Source organism: Canis aureus, chromosome 15 (assembly GCF_053574225.1).
Source record: "Canis aureus isolate CA01 chromosome 15, VMU_Caureus_v.1.0, whole genome shotgun sequence".
In the NCBI taxonomy this organism is placed as follows: Eukaryota; Metazoa; Chordata; class Mammalia; order Carnivora; family Canidae; genus Canis; species Canis aureus.
In genome coordinates this window covers 26,015,988-26,038,108 of record NC_135625.1, presented here as the reverse complement: position 1 = coordinate 26,038,108, position 22,121 = coordinate 26,015,988, and the positions used below count along the sequence as shown (strand labels likewise).

The window sequence follows — 22,121 nt, the reverse complement described above, 5'->3', positions numbered from 1 at the left end:
CTCCCATCAGTGGCACAGGGATTTTGTGACAAGCAAACTCAACTTCACAAGAGCTTCTTTCCTTTCAGAAACAAGGCCTTTTCCATTTTTTGCCTTTTTTTAAAAAAAAAAAGTTTTTGAAGACAAACATATTCTCCAAATAAGAAATGGAGCTTAAAAATTAATTAAGAGGGATGCCTGGGTGGCTCAGTGGTGGAGCATCTATCTGCCTTTGGCTCAGGTCCTGATCCCAGGGTCCTGGAATTGAGTCCCACATCAAGCTCCCCACAGGGAGCCTGCTTCTCCCTCTGCCTATGTCTCTGCCTCTTTCTCTGTGTCTCTCATGAATAGATAAAATCTTCAAAAAATTAATTAAGAATGTATGCATCATTAGACATCAAGAATTCAATTTATGTTTATCAAGCTTGGATTTGGGATGGCCTCTCAGAGGTAGATGGAGGCCCACGCCCCTGCCACAATATGCAAAATAAAATAACAATTGAAAAGCTGTGGAATGTATTCAAGGGTTTGCCCTGAAAACATATGAATTTTTAGCAAACACATCAATGCCATAATTGCACTGCTCATACAAAATTCATAGGATTCATAAAAAAAATCAATTCATTGTGCAAGGCACCCTGGTCATGAGGGTCAAATTCAAGGAGGCATGATGAAAGTCTGCTTTCAATTCTGCCAAGATGTCCATGTCTTTATGTAACACCCTTTCTGCTTGTGAGGCCAGGCCCAACAGCCTTTCCCATTTAGAGCTAGGATCTGATTTTCCTGCTCTGATTTTGTTATGTTGAAGGAAGCAATTACGCCAGTGCTATTTAACAGAAATATAAGCAAGCCACATATGTCACTTAAAATGTCCTTGTAGCCACATTAAAAAACTAAAAAGAAATAATGAAGTTAAGATTTTACCAATATTCTTCATTAGAAACCCAACATATCCAATTATTATCATTTTGATATGTGCATAATAAACTTTTTAATATTTCATATATCTTATTTCATAATGTCTTTGAAATTCTGTGTGTGATTCACACTTGACAGTACATCTTCATTCATTCTAGCTACATTTCAAGGCCCACCAGCCACATGCAGCCATACTGGATACCGCAGACTACCATCTTGGATAGTGCAGATCCAAGCAATCTGGTAAAGACAAATCATAGCTGATACTCACTGAATCCTTGTTTCATTCTAGATTCTGTTCTTGATAAATGTATTAACCCATGATGGGCCTCATTTTACAGACTAGAAATCTGAAGCAAAGGGAAGTTAAGGAACATACCCGGGGCCACACAGCTAGTAAGTGGGAACTCTGGATTTAAATTAGGCAATCTAGCTGTAGAGTGCATGCCCCTAATCACACGCACTGCCTCTCTAAGGCAGATCCTTCTCCTTCTCCCCAGATGGACCACTTTTGTGTCTTTTCCCTTGTTCCACCCCGAGTCATCTTTTTCTCCAATAGATTTCTTTCTCTTCACAGTTTTCTTAGGTCCCCTCCACCTTTATGCCTTAATCTGTTGATGCATTCAGATGTGGCTAATTTAATTGTTCTTCAATGTGTGTCTGGAGACCCAATAAAGGATCTCACCACCAGCAAAAGGCCACAGTAACACACTAGCAGCCTGGGAGCTAAACTCAGTTTCGGGCTTGTTGTGACTACTATGGAAATGACTCATCTACAAGGAAGAAGAAAGATAAGGGTCATATTTTAAGAACTAGACTTTTTCATTAGACATGTACTCTTTCTTGTAGAAAAGAAGCAAAAGTCGGTTTATCAGTTAAACTATGTCCTATTTCAGTTTCTTTTGATGTATCTCTAAACTTCAAGCTTTAGAATACTGATGATTTTGACCAATAAGGAAACACACACCTCCAGGTACCTGTACACACACAGAGTAGCTGCTCTCAGTAGGAACCATCTCTTGTAATCTCAGCTACTGCGGTAGGCAGCCTATGAAAGTGAGATCCTGTTCTGGGAACCATCATCTGGACACTGACACATCTTTTCCATCTCTCAGTACCATTTCATGACTCAGGCCTCTGATATCATAATGTTAACCGCAAATGCAATTTGTTCAAGAGGCCAAGAGAATCTCTAGAGAAAGCCTCAGTTCCTGCAGTCAAAGAAGAACTTGTGAATATAGGGTTAATAATGGAAGCTAACTTCTCTTTGTTGAATAGTTACAACTAAGTTTAAAGGTAGAAGGAGAAAACCATTCTAGAACTATTGAGAATTTTCTGTGTATGAGCTCACACTGGCTGGCATTGGGGGAAAACAAGCACACAGAACACCAACTAAAGGAAGAGTAATTTATAGCAGTCATTAAGAAGATCATTCTTGATTTGGGAGCCATTAGAATCAGTTGCCATTAAAACTGTGAAATGTTTTGAGTTATTTTTAAGCTAAAGGGTAATCACCCATAGCTCTGGCTCAAGTTAAGTAAAATTCTACATGAGGGCAAAGAAACCGCCATTTTTGTCAGCCAAAACTCGGTCTTATTCACATAGGCGAGCTTCTTACCCAAAGGCCAGCCCAGGGGAAGCCTTTGGCAGACGATAGCCTACTCTGAGAAATTAAAAAGTACCACTAACACAGATGTAAATTTTACTGAATATTTCCCATTCACAATGTTCTGTTGCCCTCCATCTCCTGCAAAATACATAGCAGAATTCTTAGTAATCAGCAAGAGGGGGAGTTAAAAACAACAAAAGTAGGGCTAGAGAAATCTAGTCTTTACAGAATCTGAACTGAGAGGACACACCTCCTTCAGAGAGGTCAGAGCCCTGGTTTCTCACCCTCATCTCTTAAAACAGACATGTTAAATACTCCACTGGCTTCTCACACCACAAAGTCTGAGCCATCACATCCAACATCAAATGCCTTTTGCTGTTAGAGGCGGCAGGGTTCAACAGGAGGTGTGCTGAAGGACCCTCCCCCAGGGCTGCTCCCATAAGAAGTGAACACTCCATATGCTGGAGTAAGCTGAATGTGTACCTCCAATCTAAAAAAACATTATTTTTTTTAAAGAAAATTTTAAATCATTCTGGTATTTACTTTTAAAATCAGAAATCATTCTGGTATTTACTTTATTTACCCACCTAAAGCTTACAGTTGCTAAGCAAAGGCAGACTTGAAGGTTTTCCTATTCAGAAAGAAAAAAAAAATAATTTCTAAAATACTAGATTAAATCAAGAGTGGGTAGCATCTGGGTGATGTTTCTAGGAAAGCCAGATCGGTGTTTCAAGACTCAGGAGACAGCATAAGAGATGCAGGTTTTGAGCACTACCGTTCATCATGGACTCCTTAACACAGGGAAGCACCTGATCCTGCAAGGGGTTCCACACCTGTTGCTCTCATCAGGGCCTTGGCTCCTGGGCCATCCCCCTCTTCCTCCTCTCTGGGGAAGATTTACGCCATCAAGTGGCAATTTTCAACTTGGAACCACCAAGCTTACAAATGGCTCTGCCTCTGCACCCCACCCTTGCTCCTTCTCTCTCATAAAAAAGGAAAGGGTGTTCACTCCACCAGATAAGGCAGCTGTGGGTAAGACAAAGCAATTAGAGAAAAAAGAAAAACAACCCAGTTTGTTTCCCAGGTATCAGGCTAAATGGTTCTGGAGAACAGAATATTTCAGAAAAAAACAAAACAAAACAAAACAAAACTGGGGAATTACCATGATAGACTCATTGGGAGAAACAAAAAGTAACTTAATACTATAATAAAAAAAATACTTTAAAAAATAAAAAGAAAAGTTATGTTACTGATGGTCTCCTGATGGTCTCCCTTTGGCAAAGTTTTTAAAAATCGAAAGGAAAGAACAAACAGGAATGGGCATTTGCAGAATGCAGAGGTGGGTCTGGGAAAGGCAGCACCGGGAGATGCACATACGTGCAGTTTATTAGAACCAAAAATCACAACTGAAAGCTCAGCTGCTCCCAACCTTCTGCACCTTCAGGCACCCTCAAATAACCAGAGCTGGAAAACCATTTACACGGGGTGAGAAGACAGCACAGCTATTCCTGGACTTGGCAGATTTAGAATAAGAATCAGGAAAGGTCTGCTGTTTCTTTTGCACAAGTATTTGAATGAAACACCAGGGCTGAGGCAGCTACCTCGTGGTGGAAAAGGACTCCTGGACTCAGAGATTAGTGTCGTCAATAAAAAGCAAATCACCACCGCAGACACTGTATATGGAGCCATGACTTAGACGAGAACGTTAAAAGTGAAATTAAGCCAAAAAGGTAAAATTAAGCAAAATTAAAAAGGTAAATTAAGCAAATGATAGGATTTCAATCATGAGATTTTAAAAAACATATAAGTGTACAGAAGAACTGGGGACTAAGAACTGGAAAAAAAAAAACACTTGTTTAGAAAAAATGGGAAAATAAACAAAGATGGTTTAAATGTTAAATGGTCCACGAACACTACCGAGGGAAAGATAATTGATAGAAAAATAAACAACAGAAGGCCAATCAGAGAGAGGAGAATGCACATGGGAAAAGTGGGAGCTCTCTGAGAAATAGGGGTCTTCTCATCAGAAAAATGTATATCCTTCTTAGTACGCTGGATCCATTTTTCATTGGGGCCAAAGCTTTACTTTAAACTAAATTATTCTTGACTAAGAATTAAAGAGTTTACTGAATTTGGCTACTTCAATTTTTCACTCTTACCAAGTCTGAATTCACACAGAGGACAAACCAATAAAACCTCGCTAAATGTTTTAGTAGTTTGATGTACCCTTATTCTAGAAAACCTAACTCAGTGAAGAGGGAATCTCAAGAGCTCTGAAAATATCTCTTTCATAAGACTTGACTGAAATGGACTCCCAAGCATTTCTTCTTTATAAAAAAATATACATATATATATTTATTATATATTATTGTATAAATATATTGTATCATTTATATAATAAAATGATAAATGACACTATATATATATATAGTGTCCTCCATAGGATCCTGCAGTTTAGCTATGTCTATGAGGGTAGCTGGAAAAAGTTGATTTGTGTTGGTGACTAACTGGAACCACAGAGAGCTATATCGTGCTACTAGAATTCAAAGTATACTATATGCACGCGCACGCATGCACACACACACACACACACACACACACACTCCTATTCTGAAAGACCTACGGGAGGGGGAGGGTGTATTTTGTAAAAGATCCTCAGATGGCTCTGATAAGCCACCTCTACTCCCAGCTGGGACCCCCTCCACCTTTCTTTACCTCCACCCAGATTCAAAAGCCTGGTCCCTAGGTTATAGGCTGTCACGTGTCCTAATTTTAGCATTGCCTCTGACATTAAACTGTGAAATTGTCTGGGTTCTAGTTCATCTTCCCACACTTATTAGAGCACTATGTTTTATGCAAACTGGCATTTCTAATTCCATGTTTGAAAATGCTAGTAGCTTTCTAAAAATCTTCTAAGGTAATAGGTTTAATTCAATTAATTACCATGATTTCCTTTTTTTTGGCTCTCCGGCTATTTCTAATACCTAACTCCCAAATGTCACCTTTAAGAAAAAGTGTGTGTTTTAAAAAGTGAGGGCCACAGAGATTTTCCTCCCTGAGGGCCCTCACAACGAGAGTCCTGGCACTCGCTGTCATCACTGGCCACAGCCCTCACAGTCACTGTGATTTGCTCTTCCAGCCACTCAGCTCTTTCCCAGTTCTCTGGGCTATTCCTAAATCCTATTAATCCGGTCAGAGCACATTTATTATCCAGTACACCCATTAATCAGTGACACAGAAATTGCTGGCACACAATTCTCCTCGCATTCCCTGCTGCACGCAACCTAACATACATCTTCCCAGAACTTCTGTTCCAATTATAGTGCATTCTCTAAAAAGTTCAACTGCTTTTCTGGCTAACTCTGCAGTTCTTTGCAACACAGTGAGATGAAAAAGTGAGATGAAAAAGCCTCCACTGGCTGCCTGGAACACGGAGCAAAGTCAAGTCAAAATTATCAGATTTTGACAGCTCCCTGGCATCATATTCATGAAATAACTTTAGTTCTTCACTATCTACATGAGATGATCACATCATAAGAAACGGAGGACCCAACTAAACCCCATGCAGACGTTACGATCGAACTTCTTGTCCTGAATCCAAAAGCAGTTAGCAAAGTAACTGTAAAGACGTATCCCATCTTCCTTGTCAGTGACTTTGGTGTAACACTACCATAGACATTACTCTTATATAAAAGGTTTATTTTTACTAAATTCTCCCCAGAAACTCAGATGTCTATTTCTTTTAAGCGAGAGGACACCACAATCCATACAAGCCACACAGAAAGACAAGACTATACACTTCTGGAAGTGTATAGTAAGAGGTAACTCTGAAGACCCCAACCCGAGGGACATAACAGGAGACTAACTGTCAGCATCTATTTTTCAAATCAACTAAACATTCTTCCCATGACACTTAAGAAGGTTCTGTTTAGGAGAACTAACATATCCATACTGTGAATACAACTATTGCTAACAAAGGTCTAGTTACAACCTTGGGAAACATATATCACCATCAAAAAGCAATAAAAAAAAAAAACCAGAGCCTTAAAAGCCCCAAGAGGGGAAACTGCCCTAGAACTGTTTGATATTAATATTTTCCACACAAAACAATTTATCAGTTTTAGCTTAGGCTTCAAGCACAGTGGCTCAACTATCACAGTCTGGCAAGGGCACAATTTTAGTACGATTTCACTACAAAATGAAAAGCTATGACCCCCCCCTTCCCAAAGATAAAGTGAATAGTAAGAATAATCAAAGAGGTTCATTGCCTTAAAGGCAAGGAATCATGGAGAGTTCTTGGCCCCTCTGAGGACTGGGATAGCATATAATTCCTAAAATATATATCACCATCAAAAAGCAATAAAAAAAAAAAAAACCAGAGCCTTAAAAGCCCCAAGAGGGGAAACTGCCCTAGAACTGTTTGATATTAATATTTTCCACACAAAACAATTTATCAGTTTTAGCTTAGGCTTCAAGCACAGTGGCTCAACTATCACAGTCTGGCAAGGGCACAATTTTAGTACGATTTCACTACAAAATGAAAAGCTATGACCCCCCCCTTCCCAAAGATAAAGTGAATAGTAAGAATAATCAAAGAGGTTCATTGCCTTAAAGGCAAGGAATCATGGAGAGTTCTTGGCCCCTCTGAGGACTGGGATAGCATATAATTCCTAAAACACCAGAATTCTTAAGCTATGCATATTTCTTGAAGACAATTTGTGAACTTAAGGGTGCGACATACAAAATGCCTGGTTCCTGCACCCTACCTGGCCTTGCAAGGCGTATCAGAGAGATGTACACATCGTGGCAGTCTCGTTCCTGTGGTATGATGAGCTGCAACAGCTGGAAGTTCTTGCAGCGAATAAGCAGAGGGCATCCAGTAGCGGTTGTTGCCTGCTTTTCGATGGTGGAAATCTGACTGTGAAGAATCTACAACCAAAAGTCATGTGGAGAAGCTGTGCACAAATAACTGGTAAATGAGACAAGGGGTAACACAGATTTCTGAAGGAACACAGACAAGAAACACTCTCCCCATCTCAAGCTAGCTCAACAGCTGCACTCAGATGACAAGAACCAATGTTCTGGGAAAGAACTATCTAAATGTATCATTTTATTTTTCATTACCAAGCCTTCTGATATCCAGGCTAATTATTTAGAGCCAACTATTCAGCATATAATTTTGTACAAGTCCAGGTAAGGGAACATATTGGTAGTCACATGCTGAATGCACTTAATAGCTAAAATTAAAGAAGGTCATGAGAAGTTAGTAAAATAAACCTCGCAATCAACAAAAGCTAGAGATGGCTCCACTGGGAGGTGCCACCATGCTCCTTAATTCCACATGGAATGCTCAAGTTCAATAGCAACTTAAGATTGTTGTTTTCTAAGTTGCTGGTGGTCAGGCAGGCTGGAGAAGAGATCTATGTTAAAGAAAGTCATGCTGAAAATACATCTCTCTGGTGCTTTAGTGGCCAGAGTGGTTGGGGCTTCTGCTCAATCAATGGTAGCATTCATTATTTTATTTTATGTGAGTATAGTTGACACACACACACATTGCTACATTAGATTCAGGTGTAAAATATAGTGATTTATTAAGTCCACACATGCTATGCTCCCAAGTATAGTCACTACCTGTCACAAGTCCTCTCCACCCAGTAATGCCTGCCACCTTCTGCTGAAAATGTAGCAATGTTTATAGAATATAGAAAAGGGAAAAATCTACAATGCAGGGATTCTGGTTCTAGTCATAGTGTCACGGTTGGGTGGCTATATCAAATAAGATGTAAGGGTCTTATTATTAAGTAGCAGAAATACCTGACAATGGGACACTTCCCTAGCTTTTCTTGCCTTCTTTTTCAAATTGGAAAAGTGAAGACAACATAATAAGATGACTAAGTGGCCTGCATTATTGCATCCTGCAAATAAAACGTCTTTCCAATAAAGCACTACATTAATGCTGTATCTGGCACTGATATTCTGGAATCTCTACTTGACAGCTGAGACATGAAGCACTTATATCTCTGGCTATTTCTAGGCTTGTCTTTGATGATGTTCAAATAATTAGTGTTGAAGATGAATAATCAGATCAAGTGGATTTGACTCTCTGCAGAAAAAGGCAAAGCTGACCTTCCAGAAACTGTCCTCTCAACACCCAAATACCAAAAGCCCACCCACCTCACCCTAAGCACAAACAAAAGGAGGGTCAAAACTTGTTACTTTAAGCAACAGAAAAATAGAGAATGCATACCCATGTTTCTTTTCTTGTGTCAGGTGCATTTTCCACGAATATGACATGAGTAGCCGTCAAATACAAAGTACCTAGGGCTGCCTTTTTAGAAGATAGCCGATCTACCAAACGGACATTTTCGACCTAGAGAAATCAGTTTGACAGAGTTATAATAAAGCAAAAGACTTCATATGAATAAATAGTAAGACATCTTGAATTTAATCCCAAATATAATTTTGAGAATTCTTCCAATAATAAAGCCCAAAACTTGTTCTCTTAATTAGATACCAGTATATGATTCTGTATATCAAGACAAAAATTCATCAATTACTTAAAATATTATTTTAAATGTACCATAAAAGATTTGTAGACCTTATTCTTTAATAGCCTTTCTGTATTTTAAATAAGTCAGCATTTTTATTTCACTATAGTTATATAAAGCAAGAAGTGTATGCATCAGAGTTTTTACAACCACCACGTATGAATTATGTCTATTAAATGGACAATAATGTATTTCCCTATGTATTTCTCGGTAGTAGAAACAGTCTCAAGGCAGTTTGCTTCTGCATAAACTAGCAGGAAATATACATGTGGGAGCAAAAAGTATCAGAGAAATGTTCTGCATGTTTACAAGGAAAAATCTACCAAATTAAGATGCTCACATTCATTTATAATAAAAATTTCTCTAATAAATGGAATTTTCACCAATGACCTTCAATGGTTATGGGAGATCTCTGGAAACAATTTTTATTGAGCATACCTCTCTTCTAAGCAGAGCAGCTTCAAGGATATGGGTGCTGGTATCATTCCAATAGGAAATATAATGGAAATTCTTAGACAACCTCTACAGGGTAAGTGGAAATTAAAGGAACTATGACTCTAACAAGGCAAGGTCACCACAACCACCAGATGAACATTCCTGAAATGATGGTGGGCTTGGCAGCACTACTTACTACAGTCAAGGGTCAACCATCTACAGACAGACACTGGCTCAGCCTTCACCCCCTCAGGTCAGGATGGCTACCTGCTTCCATGAGGAAGCCTCGGGGAACAGTGAATCACATTTGCTCCGTATTCAGTCTAATATGGAAGTGGTGGCCCTGATGTATTTGAGAGCACAGGGCTTCCTCCCTGCTCCAGGGAAGACGCAGGGGAATAGAAGACCTAATGAGCACTCCTCAGGACACCAAGGTCAAACAACACTCAAGACATTCTGCTGCCTCAGTCTTCTCAGCCCTGGAACCAACCAACCTTCTGAGAAGAGCATGGAGGAATCCCATCCCACTTCTTCCCAATTTCCAGGGATCTGATGAGGTGAATAAAGAATCTGGTATTTAAAATATGTTTTTATTCGTACAATTTAGTCTGAGGCGGTTGCATGATTCCTGAGGCCTTGTGAATGTCTATGTAAAAGATGCTCATTCAATAAGAGTGTCTTAACCTACCAGCTCATAGTTCTAAAAAGTATTTTTTTTGTTATTGATATGTTCCTTTCATATCATTATTCATCATTGCGTCTCTTGCAAATGGTCTTCATGTCACCAGTTTACTTTCCTACTAGGTGATCATCGTTTTTTAGGTATTCGTAAGAACTTTTTATATTAGTAAGGAGAATGGCTGACGGCCAAATTTTTGTGTGTTTTGTAACTTTCTCTTCACCAAACTCTTTTATTGCCTCTATTAATTGTTTCAATGTCTTTTAGATGCTCTGAGTAGACAGGAATATTTTCTGCAATACTTTGTTTCTTCTCTTCCAGTATTTATACATCTTTTTCTTTTCCTTGTTTACTGGCAGTAACTAGCACCTTCAGATTAACAGTGAATAGCAATAGCACTCACATTTTCATTTTTTTCTTTTTAAAATACATCTTTGAGATATAATTCACATTCCATACAATCCACTCACTTAGAGTGTGCTACTCAGTGGTTTTTAGTATATCCACAACGTTGTGCCGTACATCTCTCCTCGTGCATCCATTACCACAATCAATTTTTTAAAAAATTTCATTGCCCCAGAAAGAAACCCTGTGCCCAACAGCCTTCAGGCTTCTCTTCTTCCCCAGTCACCTCAGCACTAGGTGACCATCAGTATACTTTTTCTTAGTGGATTTGCCTATTCTAGACATTCATATAAAAGGGATCCTACAATATGTTGTATGTACTTTATGACTGATTTCCTTCACTCAGCAATATGTTTTCAACTCATGTTTCAATCCAGATTAATCCATTTGTGAAATATGTCAGTACTGCATTTCCTTGTATTGCCAAATAATATTTCATTACATAGATACAGATATATCACATTATATTTATCCATGTGTCAGTTGGTGGACATTCAGCTTGTTTTCACATTTTGGCTATTATGAATGACGTGCCATGAACATTCTTTTACAAGTTTTTGTGAGGACATTCGTTTTCATTTCTCTTCAGTATACATATATATACACACATAATACACCCAAGAATGGAAAGACTGTGTCATATGTAACTCTGTTTAGCATTGTGAGGAACTCCCACATTGTTTTCTAAAGCCATTGTACCATTTTACATTCCTACTACCAGTGTATGAGGGTTCCAAGTTTTCTACATCTTTGACAACCCTTTTTATATCTCTTTCTGATTACAACCATCCCAGTAGGCGTAAGACAGTATCTCACTGTGATTTTGATTTACATTTCCCCCAAGATTAATGATGATAAGCATCTTTTCATGTACTTGTTTTTAATGGAACACTTCCAATATTTCACCATTAAGTTTGATGTTGAGACTTGTTTAAATCACATTGGGGAAGTGACCTATTCTTCATTCACTTTTTGACTTTTAAAAATCAGGAATGAATACTGTCTTTTTTAAATATGATGAATATTTGCTTTTTTACTTTAGTCCTATATTACCAATAAAAGGAATATATTTCTCAATCTTTAAAGAAGTCTTGGATTCTCCGGATTGGTGTTTTAATATGTCTTATTATTTTATCTGCTATAACTGTTTTGATTTCTGTTTTGTTTTTGCATCTCTGCTTTCAAGAGATACCGACAAGTACCAGCCTATTTGTTCTACTTTTATCAGGTGAATTCGTCATGGTTATGATGCCCTGAATGTTACTATTTTTTTTACTAAATCTCATTTTGGCATCTATTTTCCTTACAAGTTATATTCTAATAGCTGTTTTTCAAATTCTTAAACTCTTTTAATTCCTATCTGTGGATGAATCCCTCCCTCTTTACCCTGTCTCTAATTCCTAAGTTGTGAATTATGTTTTTACTTTCTTATGATTAGATAAGCAAAGTGTTTTCTTCAAAATAACAGGTCCTGGGCCTATAGATTTAATAATATTTCTCTTTTCTAATTGTTTAATTTCTGCTCCTTTGTTAGTAATATTTCAGCTTTTGTTGGTTTATTATGTGACTTTGTTTCTTTGTTCATTTCTGAACTCTCAGGTTTGAGTCACCTCATTCATTATCATCCCTTTTATTTAATAACAAATCTTTTAAGTCCAATAATTTTCCTCCAAGTAAATCTTTGGCTGCACCTTATGAGTTTCATTTGCAGTATTATTGTTCTTCCTTCCTAGAAGAGTCTATAACTGTATTTTTTTATTGCTTGTTTGACCCAGGAGTATTTAAGAAAAATTATTTTTTAATTCCCACATGATCAGATTATTTTATTTAAACTTTTGTCAGTAAATGTTGTATTCTGAACTAACTACAAGAAAGACCTTATGGAAGAGAGTTGTGGGAGAAGAAAAGCAAGGGGATATATTATTTTTGGAACATTTCTATGGGAAAATACTGATTTGCATGCTAAAATATAACTACCTAAATTAAGTGGAGGTTCAGGGGTGATACACTAGTTAGCAGTATCTAAAAATGGAATATAGGGGATCCCTGGGTGGCGCAGTGGTTTGGCGCCTGCCTTTGGCCCAGGGGCGATCCTGGAGTCCCAGGATCGAATCCCACGTCGGGCTCCCGGTTCATGGAGCCTGCTTCTCCCTCCGCCTGTGTCTCTGCCTCTCTCTCTCTCTCTCTCTCTCTGTCTCTCTCTCTCTGTGTGACTATCATAAATAAATAAAAAAATATAATAAAAAAATAAAAATGGAATATAAATAATTTTCCCTGCCCTTAGGACTAAGGAGACAAAACTTTATCGGGATAATCAGATTGAACATAAGATAATATTTTGAGGCAAAAATATTTAGTATAGATTATTCTTTTAATAGCAGTGAAGGAAACTATACCACTCAGATTATTTTTAGAAAGCATCAGTGAAACAAAATGAGGTTCACAGATGGTGGCAGATTAGAATACTTAATGAGATTTTTTTTTCTGTGTCTTTTTGTTAACTTTGGCTGCTGTTGCAGGAAAAATACATTTCAAAATTTGGCAATAGTTCTTATAGGTCCCATTGCTGTTAAAAGTAATTTTGAAGTAGAGGGAGAAAAAAAAAATGAGGGAAACAAGAAGAGCATGATTTCCCAGTGATCTGTAGCAACAAAATAAATGAGTAAAAAAAGTTAAAACTCAATTGTTTGAGAAGCTCTATGATGATAGGGAGCACTGCTCAGGGGCCACCGCATGGTTTACACTAAGATAGCTAGAACATTCTTGACTGTGACTCTAGAGTCAGTCAACTGTAGATAAAATAAAACAAATCTCAAGAGTTTGGCCACCATCTTGATGAACCACTGGTTCAATAACTCCATCTCACTGTTCAGCTAACTTAATTCTAACTTAGACATACAATAAGCTATAAGATAATAAGGCTTATTTCATGCCTGGAGAGACAGGACCAGCTTCTCTAGATAATGTTATTATAATTCATTTGTGCATTCTCAGGAACACCATGCTTAAGACACACTGGGTATTCATGCTTTGCGAACAGCAGTTCATCTATGCAAAACATTAATTATTGGGTGTGCCTTATTCACATTCCGACATTTCTGAAAATGGAATTCGTCTTACAGTTAATGTGTAAGAAGCTGTTATGTCATTTAATTGGCAGTACTTCTGTCTTTCTTTGTAGGGGAAAAAAAAATCTGGGTGCAACTTACCATCACTGATGTCTTAGATTTGCTGACATGCAGTTAAATTTGTAGTCATTGGCACATAAATAATATTTGAAACCACAAGACCCAAAGAGCTTACCCAGGGAGAACATGTAGAGACAGAAGAAAAGAAATCTGAGGAAATCCAACCTTTAAAGATGTGATAGAAGAGGAATCAGAAGAGCAAACTAGAAGGGAATCCAGCTGGAGGAGAAAAGTCAGGAGAATGTGCTGTCAAGGAACCATGGGCACAGGGAGTAGTTTATGAGAAAGGGAGTGTCCATTCTCAATGCTGCTACGAGATCACGTAAGGCAGTAACTGTAAACTGTCCACTGGATTCAGTAACATGGAAGATGCTGGTGACCTTGGCAGGAGTGGTCCTAGGAGCACAGGGATCAGAAGCCCTAATGCAGAGGAAGGAGAAGTGAACTTCATAGGAGCTGAGAAAGTAGAGACTCTTCTGTTTGTAGAAGGGTGGAACTGGGCAGGTAAAGCCTGACCACTGAAACTCCATCCTGGAACAGTGGAAGCCCAAAGGATAGAAGGAGCCTTCCAGAAGCAACTGCCATGTTAAGACATGTTAAAGAAAAAAATCCTATTATGCTGCCAACAAGGGGGCATCTGGAACTGGGATACTCACAGGAAATACAACAATTCCCATTAGGAGGAACTTGTGAGAAATACATCTGAAAGGATCGGAAAAGGAGATGAGGTTTCCTGGGCAAGGATTTATTTATCCTGCTAATACTGACGTCTTCCCCAATCCTATAAAGCTTTCTCCCCCAGCTTTAAAAACTGGTCCTTTAACAAAACTTAAAATGTATACTTATTTACATAATATTTACAGTTTCAGAAATATAGAAGGAAGGAAAGAAAACCAGTCCTAGTCCCACAACCCAAACATAAGCACTTATAATTTTTTGGTGTATTTTAGAAAATACTTATACTGCATTTAAGCATTATTAGGTAGTGAAGTGCCAGAAGAAATAATCCCAGGGATGGGAAGGAAAATTCTTTTGCTTTACTGAGCCTTGCTTTTACCCCAAATCTTCAGGATAGTTGCTATATATCATGATGTCTTGATGGGTTGGATGAGGGCTGGGTAGCTAAGTAAGGGGCAGGTTTTAATTCTCCATAGCTGGGTGGCATAGATGCAGGAGTGGATGTGAGACAATCTCTGACCTGACTACCTCAGTAGGAGTAGAAGATTATACCAGAAAAGACTGGAAATGCAAACCTCCATGGGAATTGGCAGGAATTCCAGGGAGAGTTTGGATTTCCAAGGAGAAAAGAATGGGAGTGTTCAAAATAGCCTTCCCGATAGTTCATGGATCAGGCCAATCTTAGCTGTCATTTGGTTTATGTCAAAATTACCAAAATAATAATAATAAAAACAATAACAAATATTTTTAGAGTACCATGCCATGAACTGTGCTGTCACTTTGCATAAGCGACCTCAGTTAATCTCCACAAGAACCTCATGAGTTAGGTCCTTACATAATCCCCAGTTCACAGTTATTGGGGACCAGTTTCCTCAGGCCACTCAGGCTGCGTGTGGCTCAGCCTGGAGCTATGGTCTGCCTAACTCAGGGCCCAACTTCATCATAACACCAGGGCTGTGAGCACTGGTGAATGCCTCTGAGGACATTTTAGTCTCATTCTTCAAAATCAATACATATTTATAAACATTTATTTTAACCAGTTCTATGGTTAAATGAACACATGAAAACTGGTGTTTGAAAATTGAATGCTTTCAGACAAAATTATTCTATAAAACCATATTCACAAACCACTACCAGTATATTCTTTGAAATTAACCCAAAGACAGAGAAAGCCCAAAATATAAGAGCCTAGATGCTGGCAGGAGATATTCAGGGTCCTCAGAAGTAATTAAAGAGAGATCACCAAACATCCACCTCCATTCAACAAAATGCCTATGCGGAGCACCGTGTTAGACCCAAAGAACGAAAGGGTGAGGAAGACTGAAATTTTGTCTATCCTCAGGAATCTTCCAGGCTCACTGGAAGAGCGTGTGCCCCAGTTTAACGGCCTTTTCATTCCCATCCTTGCTTTGCTGGCTTTAGATTGAGGGAAAAAAAGGTTTCATCAGCTTTTCTAGGCCAAGGCTGAAAAGCTTCAGTGTAAACCCAGGGCCCTACCACGTCACTGCGAGGTCTGAAACAGGACACCCGGCTGCGGAACACAAGTCCTGCTCCGACCGTCCCTCGCTGCCTGGGAACCAGGGGGACCCTGTAAATCACAGAGACACAGAGCCTCTCTTCAGCAACTCTCCATCACACCACTTTCTAATTTCAATCTTAATAGGATATGAGCCTTGATCTTCTATTCTGTAGGTTGAATATTGGATTACGGAACATTCTGGATTCCAGAATCATCCCAGACTATTTACAAAGGTAGAGCTACTCTGCAGGACAAGCAGTCCACAGTGCAGGGTAGGATTACCCTTTAGTGAAGAAGACAGAAGAAAGGCAAATGTCACTGGCAGCCAGTTCTGCTTGGGCCAAAGACCACGTCCTCAATACCATATATAAATTAGGCTGAAGGTCACTGTCAATCATTTGGGGGAAGGGATCCAGAGGTTGCTGAACAGAGAGAAATTGAAATGCCTACCGTGGCCAAAACCTGGGACAAGTTTATGTTCTAATCTAAGAAAAGCAGCTAGATAAATAGTTTGTTGTGCTAAATTTGGTATCATGACATTTTCTAGTTCTACCAACATGAAAAGTAAAGTATTTGTGAGTCAGGAGGCCTGGGCTCTGGTGCCGGTTCTGGTTTTGGAACTGCACTGTGGGGCCAGGGAGCTTACTCACTGTCTCTGGGCTCCCACTTCTGTAAAGGACCAAAAAGATATTTAGTGTCTTTCTCCAAGTTACCAGGCCACACTTAGAACTCAGTGGTACTGGGGCATCTGGGTGGCTTGGTGGTTGAGCATCTGCCTTTGGCTCAGGTCATGATCCCAGGACCTGGGATCGAGCCCCGCATCAGGCTCCCCACAAGGAGGCTGCTTCTCCTTTTGCCTATGACTCTGCCTTTCTCTCTCTCTCTCTCTCTCTTTTCTTTCTCTCATGAATAAAGAAATAAAATCTGAAGAAAAAAAAAAAAGAATGCAGTGGTACTGGTCCTTTACAGAGGTCACAGAGCACATGCAACTGTAACTGTGAAAATACAAACCATAATGACTCTGTATTAAGTTCTCCAGAAATCCAGGCACTTGATAACATGGCTGGCCAAACGAACTCTTGAGATCTCCTAAGAAAAGGAAGCACCAGACTCTGCACCAACATCCAGCGTTTAGGGCCCAAAAGAGAGATAGGAACACGGCAAGTCCAAGCACATGGCCCGTTAGCCTGGGGGAGAAGCTGCTTGAGCACCACTGGCTCTTTCCCAATCTCCAGGCTCCTTTTCCATTTCTTTCCTCTTTTTGGAGTTTGAGGACCTGGTTCCCTGGGGAACTTGGAGGACTTGGTATAAGCCTTCCTAGATTATTTCTACCTCTGATAATTAAGTATCATTTGGTTTTAAGTCTGAACCAATAAAGAATCTTACTGTAGTGTTTAAAAGAAAGAACCCTGGTTGCCTTTCTTTAACAAATGACACCAGACTGCATCTTTCCTAAAGTATTATATTTCATATTAATGCTCATAAAATTCTTTAAGTTAAAATGAAAGAAGACATTATACATGATGTATGTTTACATCAGAATGCCAATCTGATTTCTGAAAACATAAGATATTAAAGTCTATCAGTCTAGCCACCCACTTTTTTACAGTCTTTAACAAGGTGATATTCAAGCTACATGGTGGACAGACCAATCTGGCTTCTAATTGCCCACCCATCAAATTCCCACATCACTGGTCAGAAAGTGGCTATGTGTCAAGGGGGGAACTTGTGCAGAGACCAAACTTGAGGCCATTACAATAATGAAAAACTAAAAAGTCAAGACAGAGTTAATTTCTCCTAAAGGGTTCTTCCATCGTAAGCAGAACATGTCATATGAGCCACAAAATGTGAGGATGGACAACACAATACACAATACACAGTAGTTTGAAATACACAACAGTTAATATAGGTCCAGGACACTGTACAGTAATGAACACAATGATTAGGAGAGGTGGTGAGATGTGAGAACTGGGACATGGAAACTCCCAGGTTGGGGAGCCATCCCTGGGCATTCACAGGCCTGTGGGTGGAGGCTGCTCTGGCCTAAAGCAGTGCCTCCTCCCTCACTCCCCCACTAGCTAACTGCTGAGAATCACAGTCAGGCCAATTCAGGACTACTTTTCCAGAAATGCCAACGGTAAAAAAGGAAGCACAATTGTGGCAGAGTCCCTTTAACTTCTCCCTTGAGCAGAGGGAGTGAAAGAAGGAAGGGTAATAAGAACAGCAATACTATGATTTACTGAGCAACTAGCATGTGCCAGGTATTGTACTAAGTGTGCTCCATACCCTATTTCTAACCCTAGCTAAAAAGCAGACATGATTACCCCATTTTACAAATGATAAAATAGAAGTGTGTGAAGAGTAAATCAACTGCCCACAGACTCACAGCTAGAGAGTGGCAGAGCCAGATTTTAAACCAGAAGTATCTGACTCCCACATCCATTTCTCCAAGCCCCTCCTCTACACTGTCTCTTCAGTCCAAGACTAATATTGTAAATAAGGTAAGGCATCATGGCTCTCAATAGCCTATCCTCCATTTTCCCTAAAATTTCAATTAGAGAGCTACATAAGTAAAAATCTCTGGCTAAAGCTAAAGCATTCATAATTCAGTACAGAGCAGCTTGGTTGGCCATTTTAACCCTGCCTGTTTGCTTCATCTTGTCTGGAGGAGCCACTCTCCATGGTATTGTGGTCATGACAGCCTGGAAAGTCTGGTCCCTCAAGTGGTCCCAGGACTAGCTGGACAGAGTCTGGAAATGAGTATTGGCATGTTTTACATCCTAAGGTGTAATGACATCCTCCAGCATCAGGAGAACCATTTAAAAAATCAAATTCCACTTCTTCTAGCCAACCATGCTTTAATTATAGAAATGTCTACCCTATTAGAAATTCTGAATGGTTTCATTTATGTAGGTGTCCCTGTGTTGCTAAGTAAGATGTTTTAAGTTTGAAGCCAGAGCTCCAGGATAATGAATGATCCCACCTATAAGTTCATGTGTGAGGAAAAAAAAATAGTGTGTACCTTTGTAGTTATTAATGAAGAGTAATGAATAAACAAATCCATAACAGAGACTTACTTCTTGCTCCCACTGAATGCTTACCTCATGTCTATGACTTCATCTTCCACTGTTAAAGTAGTGGTAGCGACAAATATAAGAAAGGTGGACTACATGATTGTGTTTGCAAAGTTACTTGACAAAGAAGAAAAAGAAAGCAACAAAACATTCCTGAACCATTTAGAATCATTATAATCTCTTTAAACAGAAGAAAAGATATTTGGTTTTTTCAACTTAAAAAGAAGCACTTCTAATACCGTACTATATATTTGAAAGTTGCTGAATGAGTAGATCTTAGAAGTTCTCATCCCAAGAAAAAAAATTTGCAGTGATATGAGGGGACGGATGTTAACTAGACCTGATGTGCTCATTTTGTTATATGGACACATAGCAAATCATTATGTCGTCTGCCTTAAATACAATGTTGCATGTCAATTACATCTCAACAAAACTGGAAAAATAAAATCATATTCAAAATGCTACATAATAAACTTGTTTGCAAAAAAATTAAAAATAAAAAGCACTTTTCCCCCCACTGACATGAAATTGTTTAAACAAATAATAAGGGGTCATAATGAGGCTTCAGGAGTTCTCTAATCTAGCCATTCGATAGAATAATCACGAACACTAATCCTTCTCCCAAAAGGCAGATATAATCTGTTTAAAACTGTAAAACCAATGAAAGTCTTTTCCCAGGACCATTTTATTCAGAGGTCAGATATTGGAGAACTAAGGGCAAAAATCACAAAGCATAGTCCAAGAAAATATATGACATGTAACCAGAAGAAATACTTGGACATTTGGCCCTTTATAAGGCCCCTCTTTGCTATAACACAAATACTAGTGGGATATACACACTGAGACTACATAAAAATAATCCTATTTCCAAGCTGCCTCCAAAGCAAAGTACCTATGAAAGAACCCCATGAATATTAGGCAGCTGCCATCCATCAGCTTTTAATTTAATTAAGCCCTTTTAATTTGTTAATTAATGTTATTAATTTGTTGAGTGTCTACTCTGTACCAAGCACCCTGACTATTTATCAAAAGGCTTCTAATGAGTAATACTGCCAGCAGATTATCTAACTCCACCTCTGTCAGGAATCTTCCAGGACCAAGAGAGAAAAATCTCAACCTGTATTGCTTAAGTCAAAAGGGATCTTACTGAAATATGCATCCATACACATCTGGGATGGGGCTGGCTTCAGACTGGCCAGGGGTTCAAAATGCCCAGCTCTTCACCCTCATTTCTCAGTGGTCCGTCTCTGCTGGCTCTTGGCTCTCTCCTCACAGAGGCTCCAGCAACCCAGACACACCTCCCACCAGTGAAGAAAAGTACCAAAGGCCCAAGCAAACACTCCCTGCCTTTCATTGGGTCATGTGCTTATCCTTAAACCAACAAAGACACGATGGTGGCCAGATTTGAGGCACAAGCCATACCAACACAGGGACAGAGCACAGAGCAGGCATGTCCCCAAGAGGGAGTGGTAAGAATGGAGGGTAACCAGCCAAGGCCAGCACATGTCCACCACACGATCTATTCCCAGTACTGTCACCCAAGCAGTCATCCTATCATACACTCCATTCATGTCACTCCATATATAAAACCCCAGTGGCTCTCTGCTGCTGTGGCTTTCCACAACCTGGCCCACCCTTACCTTTTCAGCAGGTTCCCTTTTGCATACCTCAAACCATTGCCAGTTCATATGCCAGACGCCACCAATTATTTTTTGAAGATACACTGATCTACAAGAGTCTATGCATGTGACGATAATCCTTACTTCCATTTCTTCCACTACCATCCAGCCTGTGAAGCTCACATCTTCAACTTTACCCCCTCACCCCAAGGCAGAACCTGAACAGAACCAAATCCAACCAGATTAACTGAAGTAAGATGGTTCAAATTTGGAAAGATGAAAATCCAGTTAGAAATCCCTAATGCAAGGGATTTAGGTAGACCTGTGGGCAGATATTGATTGAAAAGTTCATCATGATAAGCTTGATCTAATTTTTAAAAGTAAGGGGGGAAAAGATAGATATGTCTACCTAGCCTATTTTGTTAGGGTAGTTGCACAAAAGGACACTGAAAATCAATAGATTCTGGAATTATATGCACATTAGAAGGATACCAATTTAGTGTGTCAGCTTCCAAGGTAAAGTATCTATATATTTCCCCAGTTTTCTGGAAAATTTAAGTCTTCTCCACATGAGAAATTGGGCACTTGATAGACATATTTCTACAGGTTTTTAAGCCACCTACAAATCTTTCCAACAAATAATTCCAACAAATAATGTTATACTCTGGGAAAACTAAAAGCTTTGCAGAATTTGCTTTTAAAAGAGAAAAAAATCAGTCAAATTTCCTATATAGATAAGATATTTTTACCCAGCTCAAGTCAAGGTGAAGGAAATATTTGGACTTCAGATAGCCTTGAATGCCTATAAATGGGCAGGTTGTTGAGTTCCATCTACCTATTCAATTGTTAAAACAGATTTGGCCAAAATTTAACAAACTTAAAAAAAATTCCCTGAGAGGGATAATAAAGCTAAAATAGTTGGGGACACAGAGCCGTAGCTACTTAACTGCTAGGAATTCTTGGAAAAGGCAGAGACAAGAAAAGGGGAGACCATTTTTGCTCTGGGGAAACTACAAACGTTATGCCAGCAGCCAACTCTCATAAATAAAAAGTCAGGCACTTGAGAGTTTTGTGCAGGGTCCATATAATTTATTTTGGTAGGATGACCCTGGATGTGTAGGCTTAAAAGCACATGTGTTGTTGAATAAGAGGACAGTCCCAGGATTTATTTCAACACCACCTTAAAATAACCTCAACCAAAAATACCATTTTCAACAAGCCCAAGTAAGAGAAAAAGAGGAAGAAAGATGTGATGAGGCAAGTAAATGGAGAACAGATGCAAGGCCCATTGTAACTCAAAGAATAAATGTATGGAATGGTCTATTAAAGATCAGTGGTTTCAAAACAATAATCATTTAAAAAACTAAAACAGTCTCAGGAGACTAAGACCTCACTATGAAGCACTACAGAAAGTCAAAGGCTTATTTGGATGATGATTTTCCTCCAAAAGTATTTCTAAAATTCTAAAAT

At 39.0% G+C, this 22,121-nt stretch overlaps 1 protein-coding gene across 8 annotated transcripts in view; it reads right to left on the bottom strand.

Annotated features, from left to right (window-relative positions):
* MTMR7 (myotubularin related protein 7) overlaps positions 1 to 22,121 on the bottom strand; it is a 178,295-nt gene that overhangs the window by 55,753 nt on the left and 100,421 nt on the right. For all 8 annotated transcript variants that reach the window (XM_077848923.1, XM_077848924.1, XM_077848920.1 and 5 more), the window contains 2 exons: positions 8,754 to 8,876; positions 7,273 to 7,435 (listed from right to left, as the gene is read on the bottom strand). In XM_077848923.1, the coding sequence (XP_077705049.1) occupies positions 7,273 to 7,435; positions 8,754 to 8,876 (286 nt within the window). The remainder of the gene's footprint in view (positions 1 to 7,272; positions 7,436 to 8,753; positions 8,877 to 22,121) is intronic.